At 45.1% G+C, this 19,854-nt stretch overlaps 1 protein-coding gene across 2 annotated transcripts in view; it reads right to left on the minus strand.

The window, feature by feature from the left end:
* TMEM132A (transmembrane protein 132A) overlaps positions 1-19,854 on the minus strand; it is a 141,847-nt gene that overhangs the window by 65,459 nt on the left and 56,534 nt on the right. For both annotated transcript variants that reach the window (XM_083146099.1, XM_083146098.1), the window contains 3 exons: positions 15,179-15,480; positions 14,955-15,098; positions 8,488-8,674 (listed from right to left, as the gene is read on the minus strand). In XM_083146099.1, the coding sequence (XP_083002225.1) occupies positions 8,488-8,674; positions 14,955-15,098; positions 15,179-15,480 (633 nt within the window). The remainder of the gene's footprint in view (positions 1-8,487; positions 8,675-14,954; positions 15,099-15,178; positions 15,481-19,854) is intronic.

The raw sequence follows: 19,854 nt of genomic DNA on the forward strand, positions 1-19,854 counted from the left end.
CGGATAGATTTGAACAGAGATAGCATAGGTTACCCCTAGAGTTCCGACACACCTATACACCTACTAGAGACCCGGCACGAAAGTTTCCCTAGTTCGACCTTATACTTATATATCACGTTTCATTAAGTAACTGTTGTTAGAAAGAAGGAATGTGAGGTAATAATCCAAACCACTCCTTCATCCCCGCACAGAAGACTCCCCTATGGGATCCCTGTAACGATTATACCACACCTTAGCCCCCAGTTAACCTTCCAAGTTGTATTAAGCAAATACCCTACTGAGGTAGGAGCGCAAGGAGACAACTTGATTGGCTGTGGGAAACTCCGCTCTCATCAGCCACTCACAGTATGTAACTAGAGATAAACGGTTCGGATAAGACACACTTGCTCCCTCAATCATATCTCCTTATCGGGAGATTACACATTGTTTGTTAGCGGTGACTCCCCCCCACCCCACACCCGCACTAGGCTCTATTGCCTTCTGAGTCGCTGGCGGACTTACTTCGCCAGTCGCCTCACAGCGGGATTTTTCTTTTTCAATTGTTAATGTTGTTATTCAATATGTTTAAATGTACTTCTTTTTTCCATGTTCTCCCTCCCCCTTGTCTCCAACCCCCCTTCCTGACCTTTCAAAACACATTGCAGACCACACCTGACCTCGCTACATATGACCACACCAGGTAAATTGAAGATCCTCTCCATTAACGCAAAAGGCCTCAACACCCCAGAGAAGAGGAGTAGCCTACTCAGGACCCTATGGGCCGAGAGAGCAGACATAGCGATGATTCAAGAAACACACTTTAGACTCTCTGCCAAAAACCCATCACTTTCCAACCACCGCTACCCTACCGCGTACTATAGCAATACCCCAAACAGTAAATCTAAAGGAGTGGCAATCCTGTTCTCTAAACATCTCCAGCTAACAGATGTGTCAATACATAAACCGGTCCCCGGTAGAGTACTCCTCATCAAATGTAAAATATCAACCCAACCATACACTTTTGCAGTAGTTTACGCTCCCAACCAAGACCAAGTCTCATTTTTTCACTCACACCTATTACACCTAGACTCACTCTTTGAGGGTACGACAATCCTGGGAGGAGATCTCAATTGGACTCTAGACCCAACTATCGACACATCCACTAGCTCCAGTAGATTTCCGGCCCACAAATACAGGAAAGACCAGAAACTCCTCCACGACCTCCAATTAGCTGATTCCTGGAGGACCCTAAACCCCTCAGGCAGAGACTACTCATTCTACTCCCACCCTCACCAGACATACTCCAGACTAGATTACATCTTTCTAAGCCACAGACATCTCCCGTTACTCTTAGACGCAACAATAGGCCCCATCACTTGGTCGGACCATGCCCCGGTCTCAATAATTCTAGCATCTCATTTACAGACCCCAGGCCAATGGACGTGGAGGATCAACGAATCACTGTTACAAGATGCATACTGTAAAACAGAATTAACTAACACACTAGCAGAATATTTCAATCTAAATGACACTGCGGACATTTCAAAAATAACTTTATGGGAGGCACACAAATGCGTAGTTAGAGGCAAACTAATACAGTTGGGCACATACATGAAAAAGCAAAAAGCTGCTAGAGTATCCGCACTACTAGAAAATATCCACAGGCTAGAAACTATGCACAAAACTGGTTCCTCACCCTCACTGCTAGCAGACCTACTGGACTCACGCCACAGCCTGAATAAGCTACTAACAGAACGCACCAAACTGGAGTTACGGAAGTGCAAGAGCAGACATTACCAATGGGGTAACAAACCCAGTCGTCTACTCGCACAGGCCCTCAGAGCACAAAGAGCCGCCTCCTTTATCAGTAAGATAAAGAAAAATGCAGACACCTTCTGCTTTAAAACCCCAGAGATAGCCTCGTGTTTCCGTAACTATTATTCCTCCTTATATAATCTCCATGACACACCCACCCCAACAGAACGGATACATAAAACGCTGCAAGCAAAAGAATACCTAGCCAAGGCTGCCTTCCCCACCCTATCTCCCTCGGATAGAGACTTATTAGAGAAACCATTCTCTCAGGCAGAGTTAGTCAGCCATATCCTCCATGCCTCTAGGCAAAAGCCCTGGCCCAGATGGCTTCACAGCAATTTATTACAAAACATTTAAAGACATACTTGCGCCTAAACTACTACATGCCTTCAACACCATATCGGCTGAGGCACACTTTTCTAAACAATCCCTAGAAGCACACATAACAGTGATCCCGAAGCCAGGGAAGGACCCCTCCATGTGCTCCAGCTACAGACCCATATCACTCCTGAACGTTGACATCAAGCTCTTCGCGAAATTGATGGCAAACAGACTAAATAAATTTCTCCCCGCTTTGATCCATAACGATCAGGTGAGATTTGTTCCTGGCCGTGAGGCAAAGGACAATACCACCAAAATCCTCAATCTGATTCACCTTGCCTCTCACCACAAAATTCCCACTATTCTCGTCTCCACAGACGCAGAGAAGGCATTTGACAGGGTGTGTTGGGGCTTCATGCAGACTGTGCTGGAGCACATGGGACTGGGCACACTATCCCTCCACAGAATACTGGCCCTTTACCATATGCCCACAGCCAGAGTGAGGACGAATGGCTTCCTATCTGACCCCTTCCCTATTAGCAACGGAACGAGGCAAGGCTGCCCCCTCTCGCCCCTGATCTTTATATTATGCATGGAAGCGCTGGCCAGGACAATAAGGGCTAACGCTAATATCACAGGTATACAAGTGGGAGAGGAAGACTACAAATTAGCTCTCTTCGCTGATGACCTGCTGGCGATAATTACACAACCAGCAGCTTCACTCCCCCACTTTATACAAGAACTAGAGCGCTTTGGCTTCCTCTCCAATTTTAAAGTAAACATGTCCAAATCTAGCATCCTTAACGTTTCCATACCCCCCAACTTGGTCCCTCAGCTCAAGAGCTCTTTTCCATTCTCATGGCAATCATCCCACATCACATACCTAGGTATAAAACTACCTAGAGATTTAACCCGGCTGTACACCTTAAACTATCAACCTCTCCTGGCATCGCTCCGAGCAGATTATAGTAGATGGTATAACAAACAATTATCCTGGCTAGGGAGAATAAATGTCACTAAAATGAACTCTCTACCCAAACTACTCTACATACTCCAAGCCCTTCCAATTTCTGTCCCAGATACATGGTTCAAAACCATCAGAATCCTGACCCAACAATTTATTTGGCAGCGGAAAAAACCCAGGGTAAAGCGCGAGGTTCTGACTAGAAGTACAGAAAGGGGGGGGTTTCGCCTTCCAGACATCAAGACCTACTATAACGCTATCCATCTAAATAGAATACTGGACTGGACCAGAAACCGCAGAAACAAGCAATGGGTGGAGTTGGAGGGGGTGTGTATGGGCCTTTATCCAGAAATTTTCCCTTGGCTACCCATAATCCCCACCATGCCTGCTTCCCACCCAACAATCACCTCCACATTAAAAACATGGAAATCGCTGCGACAGAACCCACACATCTCTTCCGACTTCGGTCCACTAACCTCCTTTTTAAATAACCCAGACTTCCTCCCCGGTCTGACAATCTCAGACTTCTCAAAATGGGCTCTAGAAGGACTTTTCAGGGTAGGCCAGATGATGCTAGGCTCCAGTATTTGCTCTTTCTCGGATATACAAAGAAAATGGGAAGTCCCATCGAGGGACTTCTGGAAGTTCCTACAAGTTAGACATTTCATACAAACAGGCTCCAGATCCCGCCCATCATCCCGCGAACTGACTGGGTTCGAAAGACTATGTATATCCACCTCAGAACCAACCCACACTATCTCGCTGCTATACAAACTCCTCCAAAACCTAGACAATGACATCTCTACAACGTTTACGCGAGCATGGGAAAGAGACCTTAACATAAATATATCAGACAAAGATTGGGAATCCATTTTCATAAAGGCCCACACTAGCTCGATATGCATCCAAACTAGGGAAACCCAATACAAACTGATCATGAGATGGTATAGACATCCCTCTATTTTACACCGCATGAACCCTAGCACACCACCAACATGCTGGCGATGTAAGAAGCATACAGGCTCTCTCTTACACATTTGGTGGGAATGTCCGTTAATCACCCCTTACTGGACGGACGTTATCAAGACCTCAAAAAAAATTCTCCATGCCCCAGTCCCAGACGACCCCGCCTTCTGGCTACTAAACCTTTCCCCCATACCACTCACCGCTTATAAATCTTCTCTGTCCAAACACCTGGGCAATGCGGCAAGAGCTTGCATCCCCGCCCTATGGAGGTCGATAATCCCACCCACACGCAAAACCGGGTTCACCAAAATTGACCACTTCATGTCAATGGAGGACATCATGCTGTCATCAGTGGATAAACACACAGATTTCACTGCAACATGGTTCCCCTGGTTGGAGTATAAGACCTCACAAGAGTACAGAGCCCTCTATTCAGTTTGAAATGCCTGGACCGACTAAATAGCAAGTGAGCCCCCCCACATGTGAGAAAGGTCAACCCCTCCCCCCCAATCCCCCCCCCTCTCACTTCCCTCCCGCCCCCCCCCCCCCCCCTTCGCACTTTGATGTAATAATGTTTGAAGATTCTAGTACACGTTAATGTGATTTGGTTTAAGTGAAATATGTGTATATCTCGCTGCGTCGAGATCAGTTAAATGATCACATGTTCTGTTTGAAGATTTCCTGTATGTGTTCACCCCCTTTGAAAATCAATAAAAAATGATTACACAAAAAAAAAAAAGAGGACACGGATCTCCTCCTCTGCAATATATGGGCTATTTTTAACATATTTTATGTACCATTCAGGATAACCCTGATTCTTTACTTTTTACTGTTTGCATTTATATTGTTATTTATAATTGTTTATGTCTGATTATCGTTTCTGTATCTTTGAACGTTCTTAATTAATTAATATTTTTTTCCAGGAAACCACCAACACAGCATTTTGTATGGGAATACATGGTGGGTATGAGGATAATGGCCACAAACACACTAACACTTGAAAACACTCTTAAGCTGGGTACACATCTATACAATCCCTATTTCTGGCAACCGTTCAGCCGACTGTACTCCTGTCGGACCGTCCACAAACAACAGCCGACACGCGCGTACACACCTGTACAATTTTACTTGCGACGGCTGATGTATTCCCGTCCAAACAGTCGCAAGAAAAACAATGTACCACCGTACACACTGTCTCGATTTTGGCTATTGACACGTCACATGTGACCAAAATTATCATAATGGGCTGGGATAGGGCATAATTATAGCTGTCACCCTTTTACCTATAAAAAAAAAAACGGCGTGGGGTCCCCCCCACAGCCGTAACCAGCACCAGGCTGAAAGAGCCGGGCTGGTATTAAAAAATCAGGAAACCCCACAAGTAGGGCTTCGCTGATTTTTTAAAACCAGCCCCATGCTCCAGGTCCGTGGCTGGTTCCCAAAATACAGGGGACAAAATGACCAGGGGTCCCCCGTATTTTAAGAACCAGCCCCAGGCCAAACCAGCCAGCAGGGTAATGCCACAGCCGGGGGACACTTATTATATAAGGTCCCGCAGCCAAAGCATTCAGCCCTCTGACCGGTCAGCCTGGCCAGGGGTCCTGGGGGAGTGGGGACCCCCCCCAATAAAGGGGTTCCCCCCCCCCTCCAGGACTTACCTGACCAGGCTGAAGCCTGGTGCTGTCCCCGGTGGCCCTGTGCGGTGGTCACCGGGCTGATCATTGTGTAAAAAATATAGAATAAAAACTATTGTTTTTTCCTGTGGAACTATGAGTCCCAGCAAGCCTTCCCTGCATGCTGGGACTTGGAGAACCACAAGTTCCAGCATGCGGGGCATTAAAGGGCCCGTTGGCACTTGTTCCACAGGAAAAAAAATAGTTAAATAAATACACACTGACACATTAGAAAAATAAAAGTTTAATAAAGACATTACACAAACACACTGATACTTACCTATCTTGAGCCCGTCGGTAGGTCCCAGGGTCCGGTCCGGTGGCTTGGTTCTGGGGCCTTGGTTCCGGGGCTCCAGGGCTGAAGAGTCCGGGGTCCTGGATCTGTAGTAATCCAAATGGGTACCTGGGGAAGGAAATCCTACTCACCTGCTCCTGTGGCGTCCACCCGGCATCTTCTCTGCAAGTAGCGCTGCTCCCGGCTGCAGTGGTACCCACTCCGCCTCCGCTATACACTAGAGACGCAGAGATCCTTCTTCCTCTGCGTCTCTGCTCAGAATGATTTCTGCCCAATCAGGAGCCGACTTTCTCGGCTCCTGATTGGCCAGAAATCATTTTAATCAGAGACGCAGAGGAAGAAGGATCTCTGCGTCTCTATTGTATAGCGGAGGCGGAGCGGGTACCACTGCAGCCGGGAGCAGCGCGACTTCAACAGAAGATGCCGGGGTGGTCGCCACAGGACAGGTGAGTAGGATTTCCTTCCCCAGGTAACCCTTTGGATTACTACGGATCCAGGACCCCGGACTCTTCAGCCCTGGAGCCCCGGACCAGCCCCGGAACCAAGGCCCCGGAACCATGCCACCGGACCGGACCCTGGGACCTACCGACGGGCTCAAGATAGGTAAGTATCAGTGTGTTTGTGTAATGTATGTATTAAACTTTTATTTTTCTAATGTGTCAGTGTGTATTTATTTAACAATTTTTTTTTCTGTGGAACTACAAGTGCCAGCGGGCCCTTTAATGCCCCGCATGCTGGGACTTGTGGTTCTCCAAGTCCCAGCATGCGGGGGAGGCTTGCTGGGACTCATAGTTCCACAGCAAAAACAATAGTTTCTATTTTTTTTACACAATGATCAGCCCGGTGGCCACCGCACAGGGCCACCGGGGACAGCACCAGGCCTGGTCAGGTAAGTCCTGGAGGGGGGGACCCCTTTATTGGGGGGGTCCCCACTCCCCCAGGACCCCTGGCCAGGCTTACCGGTCAGAGGGCTGAATGCTTTGGCCGCGGGACCTTATATAATAAGTGTCCCCCGGCTGTGGCATTACCCTGCTGGCTGGTTTGGCCTGGGGCTGGTTCGTAAAATACGGGGCTGGTTTTAAAAAATCAGCGAAGCCCTATTTGTCGGGTTTCCTGATTTTTTAATACCAGCCCCGGCTCTTTCAGCCTGGTGCTGGTTACAGCTGTGGGGGGGACCCCACGCCGATTTTTTTTTTAGTCACCCTGCCAGAGATGCTGCAGCTATGGAACGCCCACATGGGCGTTCCAGCTTTGGCAGTATAGTAGCAAGGACGGCAACATATCGGTCGAACGTGCGTACACACTGCACTTTTGTACCGATATGAGGCCGTCCTGTCGGATGAAAATTAAACAGCAAAGAACCGTCGACTGACCGAGTATGGACGGTCAAGACAGTTTTTTGCCGTTTATCGCTCGTACGGGACAGCATACACACATATACAATTGAACGGCTGTCCGACCCAGAACGAAAGAACGGCCCGACAATTGTATATATGTGTACCCAGCTTTACTGTACTTTGCAGCACTGAGACAGAGAGTTGGGAGAAGAATTTAAAAACACATACATACAATCCAGCATTTTCACCTTTGGCGTCTATTCTGCATTGCAGGTAGGTCAGATATAAAAAGTGCAGAGAGATTTAGATTTAATAGCGGTTTGTCCTAGGCCCTTATTCAGATCTGATCGCAGTACAAATTTATTCTCAAAATTGGCATAACCATGTGCACTGCAGGTGGGGCAGATGAAATATGTGCAGAGAGAGTTTAATTTGGGTGGGGTGTGTTTAAACTGAAATCTAAAGTGCAGTGTAAAAATAATGCAGCCATTATTTACCCTGCACAGAAACAAAATAACTCACACAAACCTAACTCTCTCTATACAGGTTACATCTGCCCACCTGCGGTGCAAATGGTTTGTCAATTTTGAGAACAAATTTGTATTGCGATCAGATCTGAATAAGGGTCCTAGTTCAATTCTAATGAAGTACAATAAAATAAAAACTTTCATGCAAATAAAAAAATCTAATGAATCTAATCTAATGAATTCATATTGATTCAGTGACGTAAGTAGGGCTCCCGCAGCAAGAGCTACAGGGGTGCAACAGCACGGGGAAGAACGCTGTAAATGTGTGCTGCCTCTCTCATTCCTCCCCCGACACTGGAAATGTGCATTCTGTGCTGCCCTCTACCCCTCAGAAGCCGGAATTGTGCACCCTGCAGATGCAGCAGCAGGACCAGGTGAGCGGCAGACACCAGTGACCACACAGCACACAGACACTTTGCCGGGACACCATTGCTGCCTGACACCTGCGCCTTACGGGGGTGGGGCACCAGAAAATATATCAATTTTTTGGGCACCGTAAACCATTTTGGTGGGGGATCGTAACATTTATGGTTACACCACCGTATTGATTCATAGTTTTGACACAAATTACAATTACAGTTACTGTCAGTAGAAAAGATCGACATGGTACCTTTACAAGTGGGATGATTGCTCTAAGGTCACGATCAGACACCAACACTTCAGCACTTCCACGTACACCCGCTGTAGCTGCACTAGCTCCAGGAATATCCAGCTGGAAAGTAATTCTCCGGGAGATCACAGAGCCCACCGAAACATTACTCACAAGAAAATCCAAGAGGGCAACAACTGGAGGGGGTCTGAAAAGGAGTGAGAAACATTAAGAAAGGCAAAAAGAGAAACTGGACATAATGAACACAAAATAATGAAGAAGGGATAAGAAAAAACAGGATAACTCCTATAAACAAAAATACAAAACAACACAACAACAACAGTTATGGTGTGTACACATGGTCGACAGAAGTGCTATTCGATCAAATCGGGATCGAATTGCACAGTAAGCCAAAAGACATGCATGCAATTTTGACTATATACTACAGATCATGGTTTACTACCCTCCTGCATTCTGCAGGAGACTCCCTGAAATAGCAGCAATCTCCCTCTTTTCCTCATTAGTCTAGCAATCTCCCTCATTACACCTAGACCACATTACACGGTTACATTTTAGGGGAAAAAAATAATGAGATAGATACATTTACATTGAATCAACAGCATCATTTCCCAGCACTTTACCAAGTACAGTATCTCTTACTAACTGATTTGGGGCTCATCTATATTTGGATACAAGTCATTTTAAAAGATTACTCTCAGATGTAGCAGTACACACCCACGCTTCTAGGTGCCACGTTCACAATCTCTCCATCTATGGAACTACACACCCTTTGGGTGGAGCATGACACTCCCCTTCAGTGGGGCGCTGTGCAAAATACTGCTACCAACTATAATCTCACTGAAACTAGTTTTCAAAAGTAGGCAAGTATGGTACAGATCTGTACTATATAGTCAATGCAGCCCTGTCTATCTGGCTTCGATTTGTGCTTAACGGGAGCACGCATCAAGATTGAAAAAAACCTGTTCGATCTCCATTCGATCTATGTGCGATCCTGATGCCATTTTGACTATAGTCAAAATGGTAGGCTAAATTGTATCGTGTGTACACACCATAAAGGTACAAAACAATGAAATAACACAAGGTTTCATTGGGATGGGATTTTAGAGACACTAGGTCAAATGTAATAAATAGAGACAGGACTATATGCATTTGCATATTTGCATATGCATTCGCATATTTTGCCCATTCTCACTTGTTATTGCATATTTTACCTAAAATCTAGTGATGTTGCATATTTTAGGACCCACCACCTTTCCACCCATTAATCACAGCACTGATTTGCCCTCCTGCTGGCCAGGTAGTGGTAGAGTGTGCAGGCCGGGCCAATATGTGTGCAGTGTGGGGGACATTGCTCTAGGCCAGTCAGGGTGGGTTATGCCACAAAGCTCCTGAACCTTTGCCTGCCCCTGGCCTGGGACTTTGCGCCAAGAGAGAGACTTCTGCAGCAGAGGAGGTGGGTGGAAGGATTGTGACATCATGCGGCGCGGAGGAAACACCAGGTCACAGTGAGTATGCGGCACAGGGAGAAAGCCTTCCACTGCGCTGCTTTCACATGCTATGCTGACATTTGATCCATCTGCGCTGGAGATGAGGGTCTGTGTAGTTGATAACAGAAGAGACTAGGACGCTGCAGTCTGCTGTAGCAGCCTGGAAGAAAAAAAAATCCATCTGCAGGTGCTGTGGGCCTATTTTTGAGGTTTATTAGGATAGGATGTTGATTTTTAAATAAATAAGTAATACATTTCTTTTTTTATTCTTTAATGTAGCATATTTTAACAGTTTTCATGCATATTTTAAGTATTTTTCATGCATATTTGCATGCATATTTCAAGCTTTTTATATTGCATATAATCCCGTCTCTAGTAATAAACAATGGTTTTTGCAACCCCCTTACATCATTGGTAGTTTAAACCACTAAATGTACTGTTTAGTTGTTTGTATAGGCTTTTGTAAACTGCTGTTGATGTCTATATGTTTTGTGATGGTTTGGTGACATTTTTTTCCCCTGAGGTCTTGAGCAAACCATCAGTGGTTTGGTAAAAACTTCTATAAAACCCATCACAAAACCGCTGCATCTACTGTATATGGTAAGACTGTGAGGAATCTCAATAAATCATACCCCTTTCCCACAGACTTGAAAATCCCAAGTTATTGCACATGAACCAACAGCAACCCAGGATTTAGGTCAGTGGAAAATGGTTTACCTGGGACCAATCCTTCCCGGGTACTCATCAGGGTTTTACCCAGGGAAGTCCTTGGTTGTCTGACCCAGGACCTAACCAAGTGACCTTAAGGTCACACAGGAGCACTGGTATAACTCTGGTGGCAAATAGTTTTTCCTTTTGGTTAAGCTGCAGCCTCCTATCAGAAGTAGAAATGGTATTAAGCTAAAAGCTATTACCACAAGGTGGCGCTGCTTGTGGAGTGAGCTCTCACAGAAGCCGGTACCAACAAATGTACTGCCACGTAGGCCTGCTGTATGGTGGAGCTAATAAACCTAGCAATAGATTGCTTGGAAGCCGGGCAGTGTATCTTTTGTGCGTCATAAAGCACAAAAAGAGACGGTCTTACGAACACGTGCAGTCCTCATGACGTAAGCCCGAAGAGTCCTGACCACATCCAATGATTCTGGAATATCCTGAAGTCTTAAGCTGGAAGGTACCATAATCGTCTGGTTGAAATGGAATGCCAACACATCTTTTGGCAGGAACTGTTGTTTTGTCCGAAGCTCCGCCCTATCCTGATGAAATATCAGATAGAGGCTTTTGCAGGAAAGAGCGCTCGGCTCAGACACCCTCCTGGCCGAAGCTAGAGCTAACAACTTCACCGTTGGAGGCACAATGGGGGCTGTATACGTAGGACACCCTGTAAAAATGTCTGGACTTCTGGAAACGCAGCCAACTTCTTCTGGAAGAAGATAGAAAAGGCCGACACCTGAACTTTTAAGGACCCCAGACGGAGGCCCAAGTCTAAGTCCGTCTGCAAAAAATGCAGAAAACGTTCCAATTTGAAATCTGCTGGTGGAAAACCCATCTTTTCACGCGATGCCACGTATCTACGCCAAATCTTGTGGCAGTGTGACGCAGTCACCGACTTTCTGCCCTGGGTCATTGTAGCAATGACTGAGGGATGAAATCCCTTTTGAGCTAAGATCTGCTGCTCAACTTCCAGGCCGTTAAACGATGCCGCGCTAAATCCTGGTAGATGAAGGGGCGTTGAACCAGAAGATCCCTTCTGAGAGGCAGTCGCCATGATTCTTCCAATAGCATGTTTAGTAGACTTGCGTACCATGCCCTCCGAAGCCAGTCTGGAGCTATTAGAATTACCTCCACCCCTTGGCTTTCGGATTCTTTGTAACACTCTTCCCAACAGCTGGAGAGTAGCGAACAGGTACACCAGATCGTACGACCACATCGTAGTCAGAGCATCCACCGACTCTGCCCAGGGATCTCTCGTACTCGAGCAGTAGTTGTCGAACCTTCTGGTTGACTCTACAATGCTCGCGAACACCTGAAAATGTAGTCCCCATTCCCCAGGGTGAAGGTCGTGGCGGCTGAGAAAGTCTCCTTCCCAGTTGTCCACCCCAGGATGAAGATAGCTAATATTGCCACTGCATGAAGCTCCATCCAGGCAAGGATCTTGGTGGCTTCTCTCATGCAGGCCCTGCTCTTTGTCCCTACTTGCCGATTTATATATGCTTTATACAAAGAAAAAGAAAGAGACTGTTTTGTGGTACGCACACTGATACAATTAAGGTAAAACTTAGCTTTTAATAAATTTAATTTCAAATTGCCTTTTAATAGTTTGAGGGAAATGGTAGTGAAATAAAGAAGTTAAAATCACGGACATACACAAAACCACATAGAACATATACACATATATAGTGCTCGAAAGGTAAAGGGGTGTATTTTAAAACCACAACGATATGTTACTGGAAAATATTGTATTTATTATAGCACACCCTTGTGGGGATACAGTTTATCACTTGTAGCCTTAATTGGCTTGGATGTCTAGTGATATTCAGATTGGGGAGATCTGGGCTATACTAATGTTTAGACTGGCGCCTGTGTTAAACTTACTGTTAACAATAAAAACGGAACATGCCCTGGTGGTCCAGTGGCAGCCCCTGGCATCCAGTGTCCGCGGGGCTGTTAGTGCTCCCTGTGCAGGGACAACTCCACCGCCATCTTGCCGCACATGAACTGGGGTACCCCCCCGTGCTGGGGGTGTGCTCGCTGCAGCGCAATGCCTGCGGTAGCAAGCACCCTCTCAGGTCAGTGGAGCTGCAGCAGGGATCAGTTCGGTACCTTAAGAGGCCAGCAACTGACCCTTCCCCCAGCTTCCCTCGAAGCAGGGAAGCAGTATAGCCCAAACAGCAAACCCAAAATAACAAAGTAAATTAAACTGAAGAAAAACTCTCTGGAGCTCCAGGAGTGTGCATCCTCTCCTGAAGGTACATTTTCTAAAACTGGCTAGTAAGGGGAAGTAGAGAGGAGGAGCCAGCACACCCTGGTTGAAGAAATTTATGTACCCGTCTCCTGCCGGATGACCTCTATTCCCCAATGTATTGAGACCTCAGTATACCATATGAATGATAGTGAAAACGTTTTTAAACACTCAATAACAATTAAAAAATTTATATTGCCACTTTTAATTAATAAATAATATGCCTTTTTTTATTTATAACAGTATAACAGCAATATAGCGCACACATATTCCGCAGCGCTTTATTAGTCCTTGCCCCAGTGGAGCTTGCAACCTATATTCCCTAGAGGAGCATACACAGGGAGCGATTTAGAGCTCTTTTCTAAGTGAATTACTTAGAAAGTATGAACAGATCACTCTGTGTGTGTGCCCCGAGCGATAGCGATGTACGCGCCAGCATGCCGATATTGCCTGCTAGTTAAGTTAGTGCAGGCAGCCAAAATCTAGTCAAATTGCTTAGCAAGTGACTGCAAATCGCTCTGTGTGTACAGAATGAGAGATAGCGATCGCTATCTACGTAATCCTGAACCACTAACCTGCCTCTTTTTTGTCTTAAGTAAAATCGCTTAGCACACATCGCTGCATGTGTATTGGCTCTCTATGAGTGGTCTAGAAACTGGTAAACTACCTCCCTCCAGTTTCAGTGCATGTCCTCGTGTTCGTACTTCTTTTCCATTGAAGAAAATTTCCCTCCTGAACTATGTTTAAACCCTTGATATATTTGAAGATTTCTATCATGTCCCCCTTTCCCTTCTCTGCTCCAAACTATACATGTTAAAATGTTTTAGTCTTTCCAGGTAAGTTTTGTGATGTAGGCCATGCACCATTTTAGTTGCCCTTCTTTGTACACTCTCTAATGTATTTATATCATTCTGAAGATATGGTCTCCAGAACTGCATGCAGTATTCCAGATGGGGCCGTAACAATGACCTATAAAGTGGCATTATTATTTCTTTTTTCTGCTACGGATTCCTCTCCCTATGCAACCAAGCATCTGACTAGCCTTCCTCATTGCTTTGCTACATTGCTTTCCTGCCTTTAAATCACTTGAAATATTGGACTCCTAGACCTCTTTCCTCCTCAGTATTTTCCATTATAGTACCCTTGATACTATATTGAGCTTTTGGGTTTTTGAGTCCCAAGTGCATCATTTTGCATTTTTTACCATTAAACTGTAGTTGCCATGCTCTTGACCAATTCTTAAGTTTACCTAGATCATCAGTCATTTGATTTACCCCTCCTGGTGTGTCTACTCTGTTGCATCTGCAAAAAGGCATACTTTCCCTTCAATATCATTTGTAATGTCACTAACAAAGATATTAAAGGCCACTGGTCCAAGTACAGATTCCTGGGGTACTCCACTGGTAACAATGTCCCTCCATAGAATGCACTCCATTTACTACAACTGTCTGTTTCCTATCCTGCAACCAGGTTCTAATCCATTTAATTGTTTTATAATCCAATCCCACACTTTCAAGTTTATTTAGCAGCCTGCGATGTGGGACAGTTTTAAATGCCTTACTGAAGTCTAGATATTCTTCTTAATTTACATGTTGAAAAGTAAAGTGTGTGTTGTTACAAACAGGTATTGGACTACGATTGGAAATGGTACATTGGCTTGATCTGAAGCATGGCGAGCGAAGTTTGCCATGATGTGAAAATATGCAGGACACTAATTGGGAGTCCATGTATTCTACAAATTGACCTAAAAAGTGTGAATACTCCTGTAGATCTTTTTAACTGACTACATTTCGAATGGTTAAACCTCAACACTATTGACCCTATGATCCACCCCCACCCTGGACATATTTGTAGCGCTGTACCTCAACCTTTACAAATGGTAGAATGTAAAAAAAAAAAAAAGATTTCTTGTGCAGTGGTTTAAAAAAAAAATCCCAAAAACTATACATCAGTCCATTTTGTTCAGCGTACATCCCGGTATGCAGCTCTCAGAAATCAGTGTATGTAAATCAGACTCTTACCTACGCTCTGAAGCTCCTCTGTGTGTCACATGTCCTATTACAGTATGGTGTTTAGCACCTCGCTGCATCTCCATCTTTACAGCCCATGTGTTAGGAGCTGCAGAACGAGCAAACAAAAGCTCCAACCCAACACGGCTGCGCACTCTGTAATATAGGAATATAGTATTTTATATCAAATCAATCATTAATGAGTCAGACAATAACATTAAGTATTAATTCCTTACCTCAAGCTGAAGCTAGGATGGGTCCAATTGTGCCTTAGACTTATCGAGGCTGTGAATACCTCTCCCGGTAACAGAGTCTTATCAGGAAGTGTGACTGTCACAGAGTCTCCCACACTTACATGCTGAAGTTTTGGTGTGCCTACACTCACCACTTGCACACTACCTACAACCTCTGATTCTTCATCCAAGGGCTTGCATTGTTTAGAGACCGAGTAATGGATGGTCACATTCACAGGGAGTGAGGCAAGAGTGAACCAGAAAGGTGCAAAGAGAAGCTCCACAACACAGACATCAAGAAGCGGCTGAGAATAATAATAGAAAGTTGCATATTACAAGTGAGTTACAAACAATCTCAAAATGTGTATATATGTGTGTGTGGGGGGGGGGGGGGGGGGGGCAGATACAATATTGGAAATGCCTTAACATTTTAATCAATGAGACTCATGGACATGATAATGAAAAAATGACTTTAGGAGGGATACAGTCACTAGGTCTACAAGCATTAAGTCGACACCACTAGGTCGACGTGAATGAAGGTCAACATAACTGAAGCTCGACATGGGTTAGGTAGACAGAGTCATTAGGTCAACACAATCATTAGGTGGACATGGGAAAGGTTGGCAGTCAAAAGGTGGACATGGGGTTTTTTTTTACAGTTTTTTTGGAACAGACATGTGCCGACAGGGGTAATTCATGACCTACCATCCACTAGGGCATGGTGGGAGAATAAATGAGTGTGCCAAGCGCAGCGAGCTATGCGAGGGGACATGGTGCTACATTTCTGTGTCCATGTAGACTGTGTCGAATTTCAGGACAAAAAACATGAAAAACCCCATGTTGTCCTTTTGACCGTAGACCTAACCCATGTCGACCTAATGCTTGTAGACCTAGTTGCTGTCTATCCAAGGATCCCATTCCCTTTAGGAGATTATATATAATATTCAGCACTTATTTAGCAATGATTTTTCTTTCACCTAAATGGGCAGTATAGAAAATGGCCGATAGCATCCTGTGGTGCGATTCAGTAAGCCATAAAAATTGGGCTAATAAAAAAAGGACTTCAAACTCCAAGGATTTCTCAAATTTATGATCCAAGTTTGAATTTAAGCCTGTACCCCTTCAGTGCTAAAGATGACTGGAACTCTTGTTACAAATATACCTTGAAAGTACTAAAGCTGCCCATACACGCTGCTAAGCGTGCTGTCCCGATGTGTGCTTTGAGGTGCGCGCTCCCGCAGCACCTCATCGCACAGTACAAAAAGTATGTGCTTGCACATACTTTTTTGTACTTAGGTTTCATCACATTGCATCGCATTGCATGCACGCAATGCAATGTGATCCGTGCTAGTACAGCACGGAAAGCACGCCCACAAAACAGCGTGTATGGGCTGCTTAAGAGGCGACACTATGGTCTGATGACCATAAAATCCCCAGATAATATCACCTAACACTACAAATATCCTCCTAACTTAAATAAAGTCATTAGCAAAATTATTTAAAAGATAGGTTACCCCTTTTTTAAACGATGCAGCCACTTCGTAATTATATTTGGTGATCAACAGACTATAACAAGCTTTAGTACATAAACACCAGGAGTTATTTGATAAGGGAATCACAAGAGAAAACAATCACACACACACCTTGAAACTAGGAGGACCCTCATTTAATAGAGTTGGCTCTTTCAAACGATATGCCCATTTAGAAGTTATTTTCTGGTGATCACCAAGCCTTAGGGCCATTTCACACGCTCCGGCTCCTGCAGATCTCACCACTGAAAGGGACGGCTGCCGGGCTGTGGCCATCCCCACCATTCTAAACTACTGAGTGCGGCACGGCTTCCTGGCCGTGCGGGTTTTCGCTGCCCGGCAGGAGCCGGAGTGTGTGCACAAAAGGTTTATTTACCAGGGCACCTTTGATTGCAAAGTCATACAGATACTTTGGGGCTGAAGGACAAAAACAGTACAATGTTCTCAGGCAGCATAATCCAGAATACAAATACAGACGCAACTCAGCAGTGGACAGACAGAAATTTGGAATAACCTAAAGTTGAAAATGGCAGCGTTATTCTTCCACTTAACGCATACTTGCCTACTTTTGAAAACTAGTTTCAGGGAGATTATAGTTGGTAGTAGAATTGTGCACAGCACCCGATTGAGGGGGCGTGTCATGCTCCACCCAAAGGGCGTGTCTAGTTCCATATATGGAGAGATTGTGAAAAGAGATTGTGAACATGGCACCTAGAAGCGTGGGTGTGTACTGCTACCTCTGAGAGGAATCTTGAGTTAACTTTTACTTTTCACCTTTTTTATGTATTTTTGGGAAGGCTTAAGTGCAGGTTTTTAGAATTTTTGCCTATAGGAACCAACCAGATTCTGCTTATTAATCTTAATGGTATGAGCAACATCTCCTGTTCTTAAAACCTGCATTTCAGTAAATAAATACCTCCCAAACAAATCTAGAAAGTCAGAAATGGGTGGTCCCAGTTCCAAACTTCATAATATTCAAAGAAGTAAATTGCGCATGCCACAGGCACGTGTGCAAACAAATGGCATGGCCTCACTGCAAGGGGCAGGAATGTCAGCCAGAGTGGCAAGTGGCGATAGCGCCCAGCATGGGCGGAAATGCATGCACATGCAGAAAAAGGGTGTATAATGCCCGTAGTTGTAATGCATCTTATACATATAACCTGCCCAGTAGCAGCAGTGCCGTAAATTTTGGTGACCCACACACACACACACAGTACAGATAGTCTCGCAGGTAGGGGGAGCAGATCACCACTTCTCTGTGAGTGCTGAAGAGACGTCGTGTGCCTGTGTACGGCATCTCTTTAGTGCAGGGAGGAGGCTGGTGGCTTCACAGTCGGTAGGAGAGTGCTGTTGGGGGCAATCTTAGAATTTATAAAATGTAACTAAATTTATCATTCCCATATTGAGGACATTTGTGCCCTAGCATAAAAACACACAAAAACAACCTACAGACACAGAAAATAAGAACACTTAGTTACAGATGGTCTGAAATCAAAAGATTAGGAATTATATATGGAGGTGCAGTGCAGTTTCTGTCAATAATATGTGAACAAACAGAAGAAAATCCTGTCCAGCAAAACATTTTGATGTCCAGGGTGCTGTGATTCAAAAAGGTTTGGGAACCACCAGTCTAATGTGGGGTACACACCAGGATGATATGGCCCAAGTTAGATACAATCTCGACCGATTGTATGCAAATCGGCCATGTTTTGGGCCATTTCACTGCCCTTTTGATGCGATCCTGATCCGATGCGCGACCCCGCGGGTCGGTCGGTCTCTTCTGACATCCTACTTGCTGCAGGTAGGATCTCAGAAATTACTACTGTAGTGGATGGGGGTTGCGATCGGATCGCGATCACATCATGGGCATTTTCGTGGCGGGTCGGGGGCGCCGTCAGCTTGTGAGCGGTTCGTGAGTTCCTGTCCCATTTGTCAGTGACTTCACGACGGCCAGTCCAATCTTGGGCAGGGCTATGAAAGCTCTTTGGCCCATTGTCTGCACGGACAAAGAGTTGCCGGTGCTAGCGAGGGTCAAACCCCTTCTAGCGTATAGGAGGGGTAGCAACTTGCGGGACCGATTAGTCCATGCTGATGTGTCCAATTCAAAGGTAGTGGTACCCAATGTAGCTAGGAAACTCCCTGGATGTTATAAATGCAGCAACTGTGTGACATGTAAGTTCATGGTGGTGGGTAAGTCTTTCAGACACCCCCATGTGGACTTATGATATGATATGATATTAAAACTTATGATATCCGCCATGTCCTTACCTGCAATTCGACTCATGTGGTATACGTTGTCACATGTCCGTGCAACGTATACTATGTGGGTCAAACTACCCGCAAATTCAAAGAGAGAATGGGGGCCCACCGTTCCTCCATCAGTATGACAGAGAGGGGCAAAGACATCGACCAGCCGGTGTCTAGACACTTCAAGGAGGCTGGCCATGTCTTGGATGACCTTAAATACTTCATGATAGACCATGTCCCTAGGCCCAATCGTGGTGGCGATAGGGCTAAGGCTCTTCTTATTCGGGAATCCCAGTGGATCTTGCGCCTTGGGACCACCAAACCAGGTGGTCTCAATGACAAGATTAATTGGAACAGTCTTACTTAAATTAATTATTTTTTCCAGCTTTTTGTATTTTTTTTGTGTGTCGTCTTTTTCTGTGTCGACTTTTTTTTTTTTTTTTTTTTTGTATTTCCAGTCTTTAATTATGTATATATATTGTTTGTATATATATGTATTATTCTCTTTGTTCATTATCATTATTGTAATTCTGTATGCTTTCTACTTTACCCATAGACGCTGCCTCTCTGAAGGTCTCTACCCATGCCTAAGCTGCTGACATCTATTTCCTGCCCAGCCTGTCCGGCTGTTCTAGGCGGTGGAACGCACAGCTGATGCCTATGGAACGCACACAGTTGTGACCATGGCAACGCTGTAGCTGTAACCGGAAGTTCGGCTGAGGAGGCTTCCGGGAGGATGGACGCGCGGCGTGTGAGAGACGCTGAAGACAGGTAAGCTTGTGGGTATATAAGTGTGTCTACTGCGTTATCACCTTGCTGTAGGTGGTTCTGAGGACGAGAGTTCGCTCTCGAAAGTACTAAACCCTCAATACAGAATGATTGTTTGACTACACAGTCTCCGAG

The sequence above is a fragment of the Crinia signifera genome, chromosome 6, assembly GCF_055691185.1.
Source record: "Crinia signifera chromosome 6, ASM5569118v1, whole genome shotgun sequence".
NCBI classification, from domain to species: domain Eukaryota; kingdom Metazoa; phylum Chordata; class Amphibia; order Anura; family Myobatrachidae; genus Crinia; species Crinia signifera.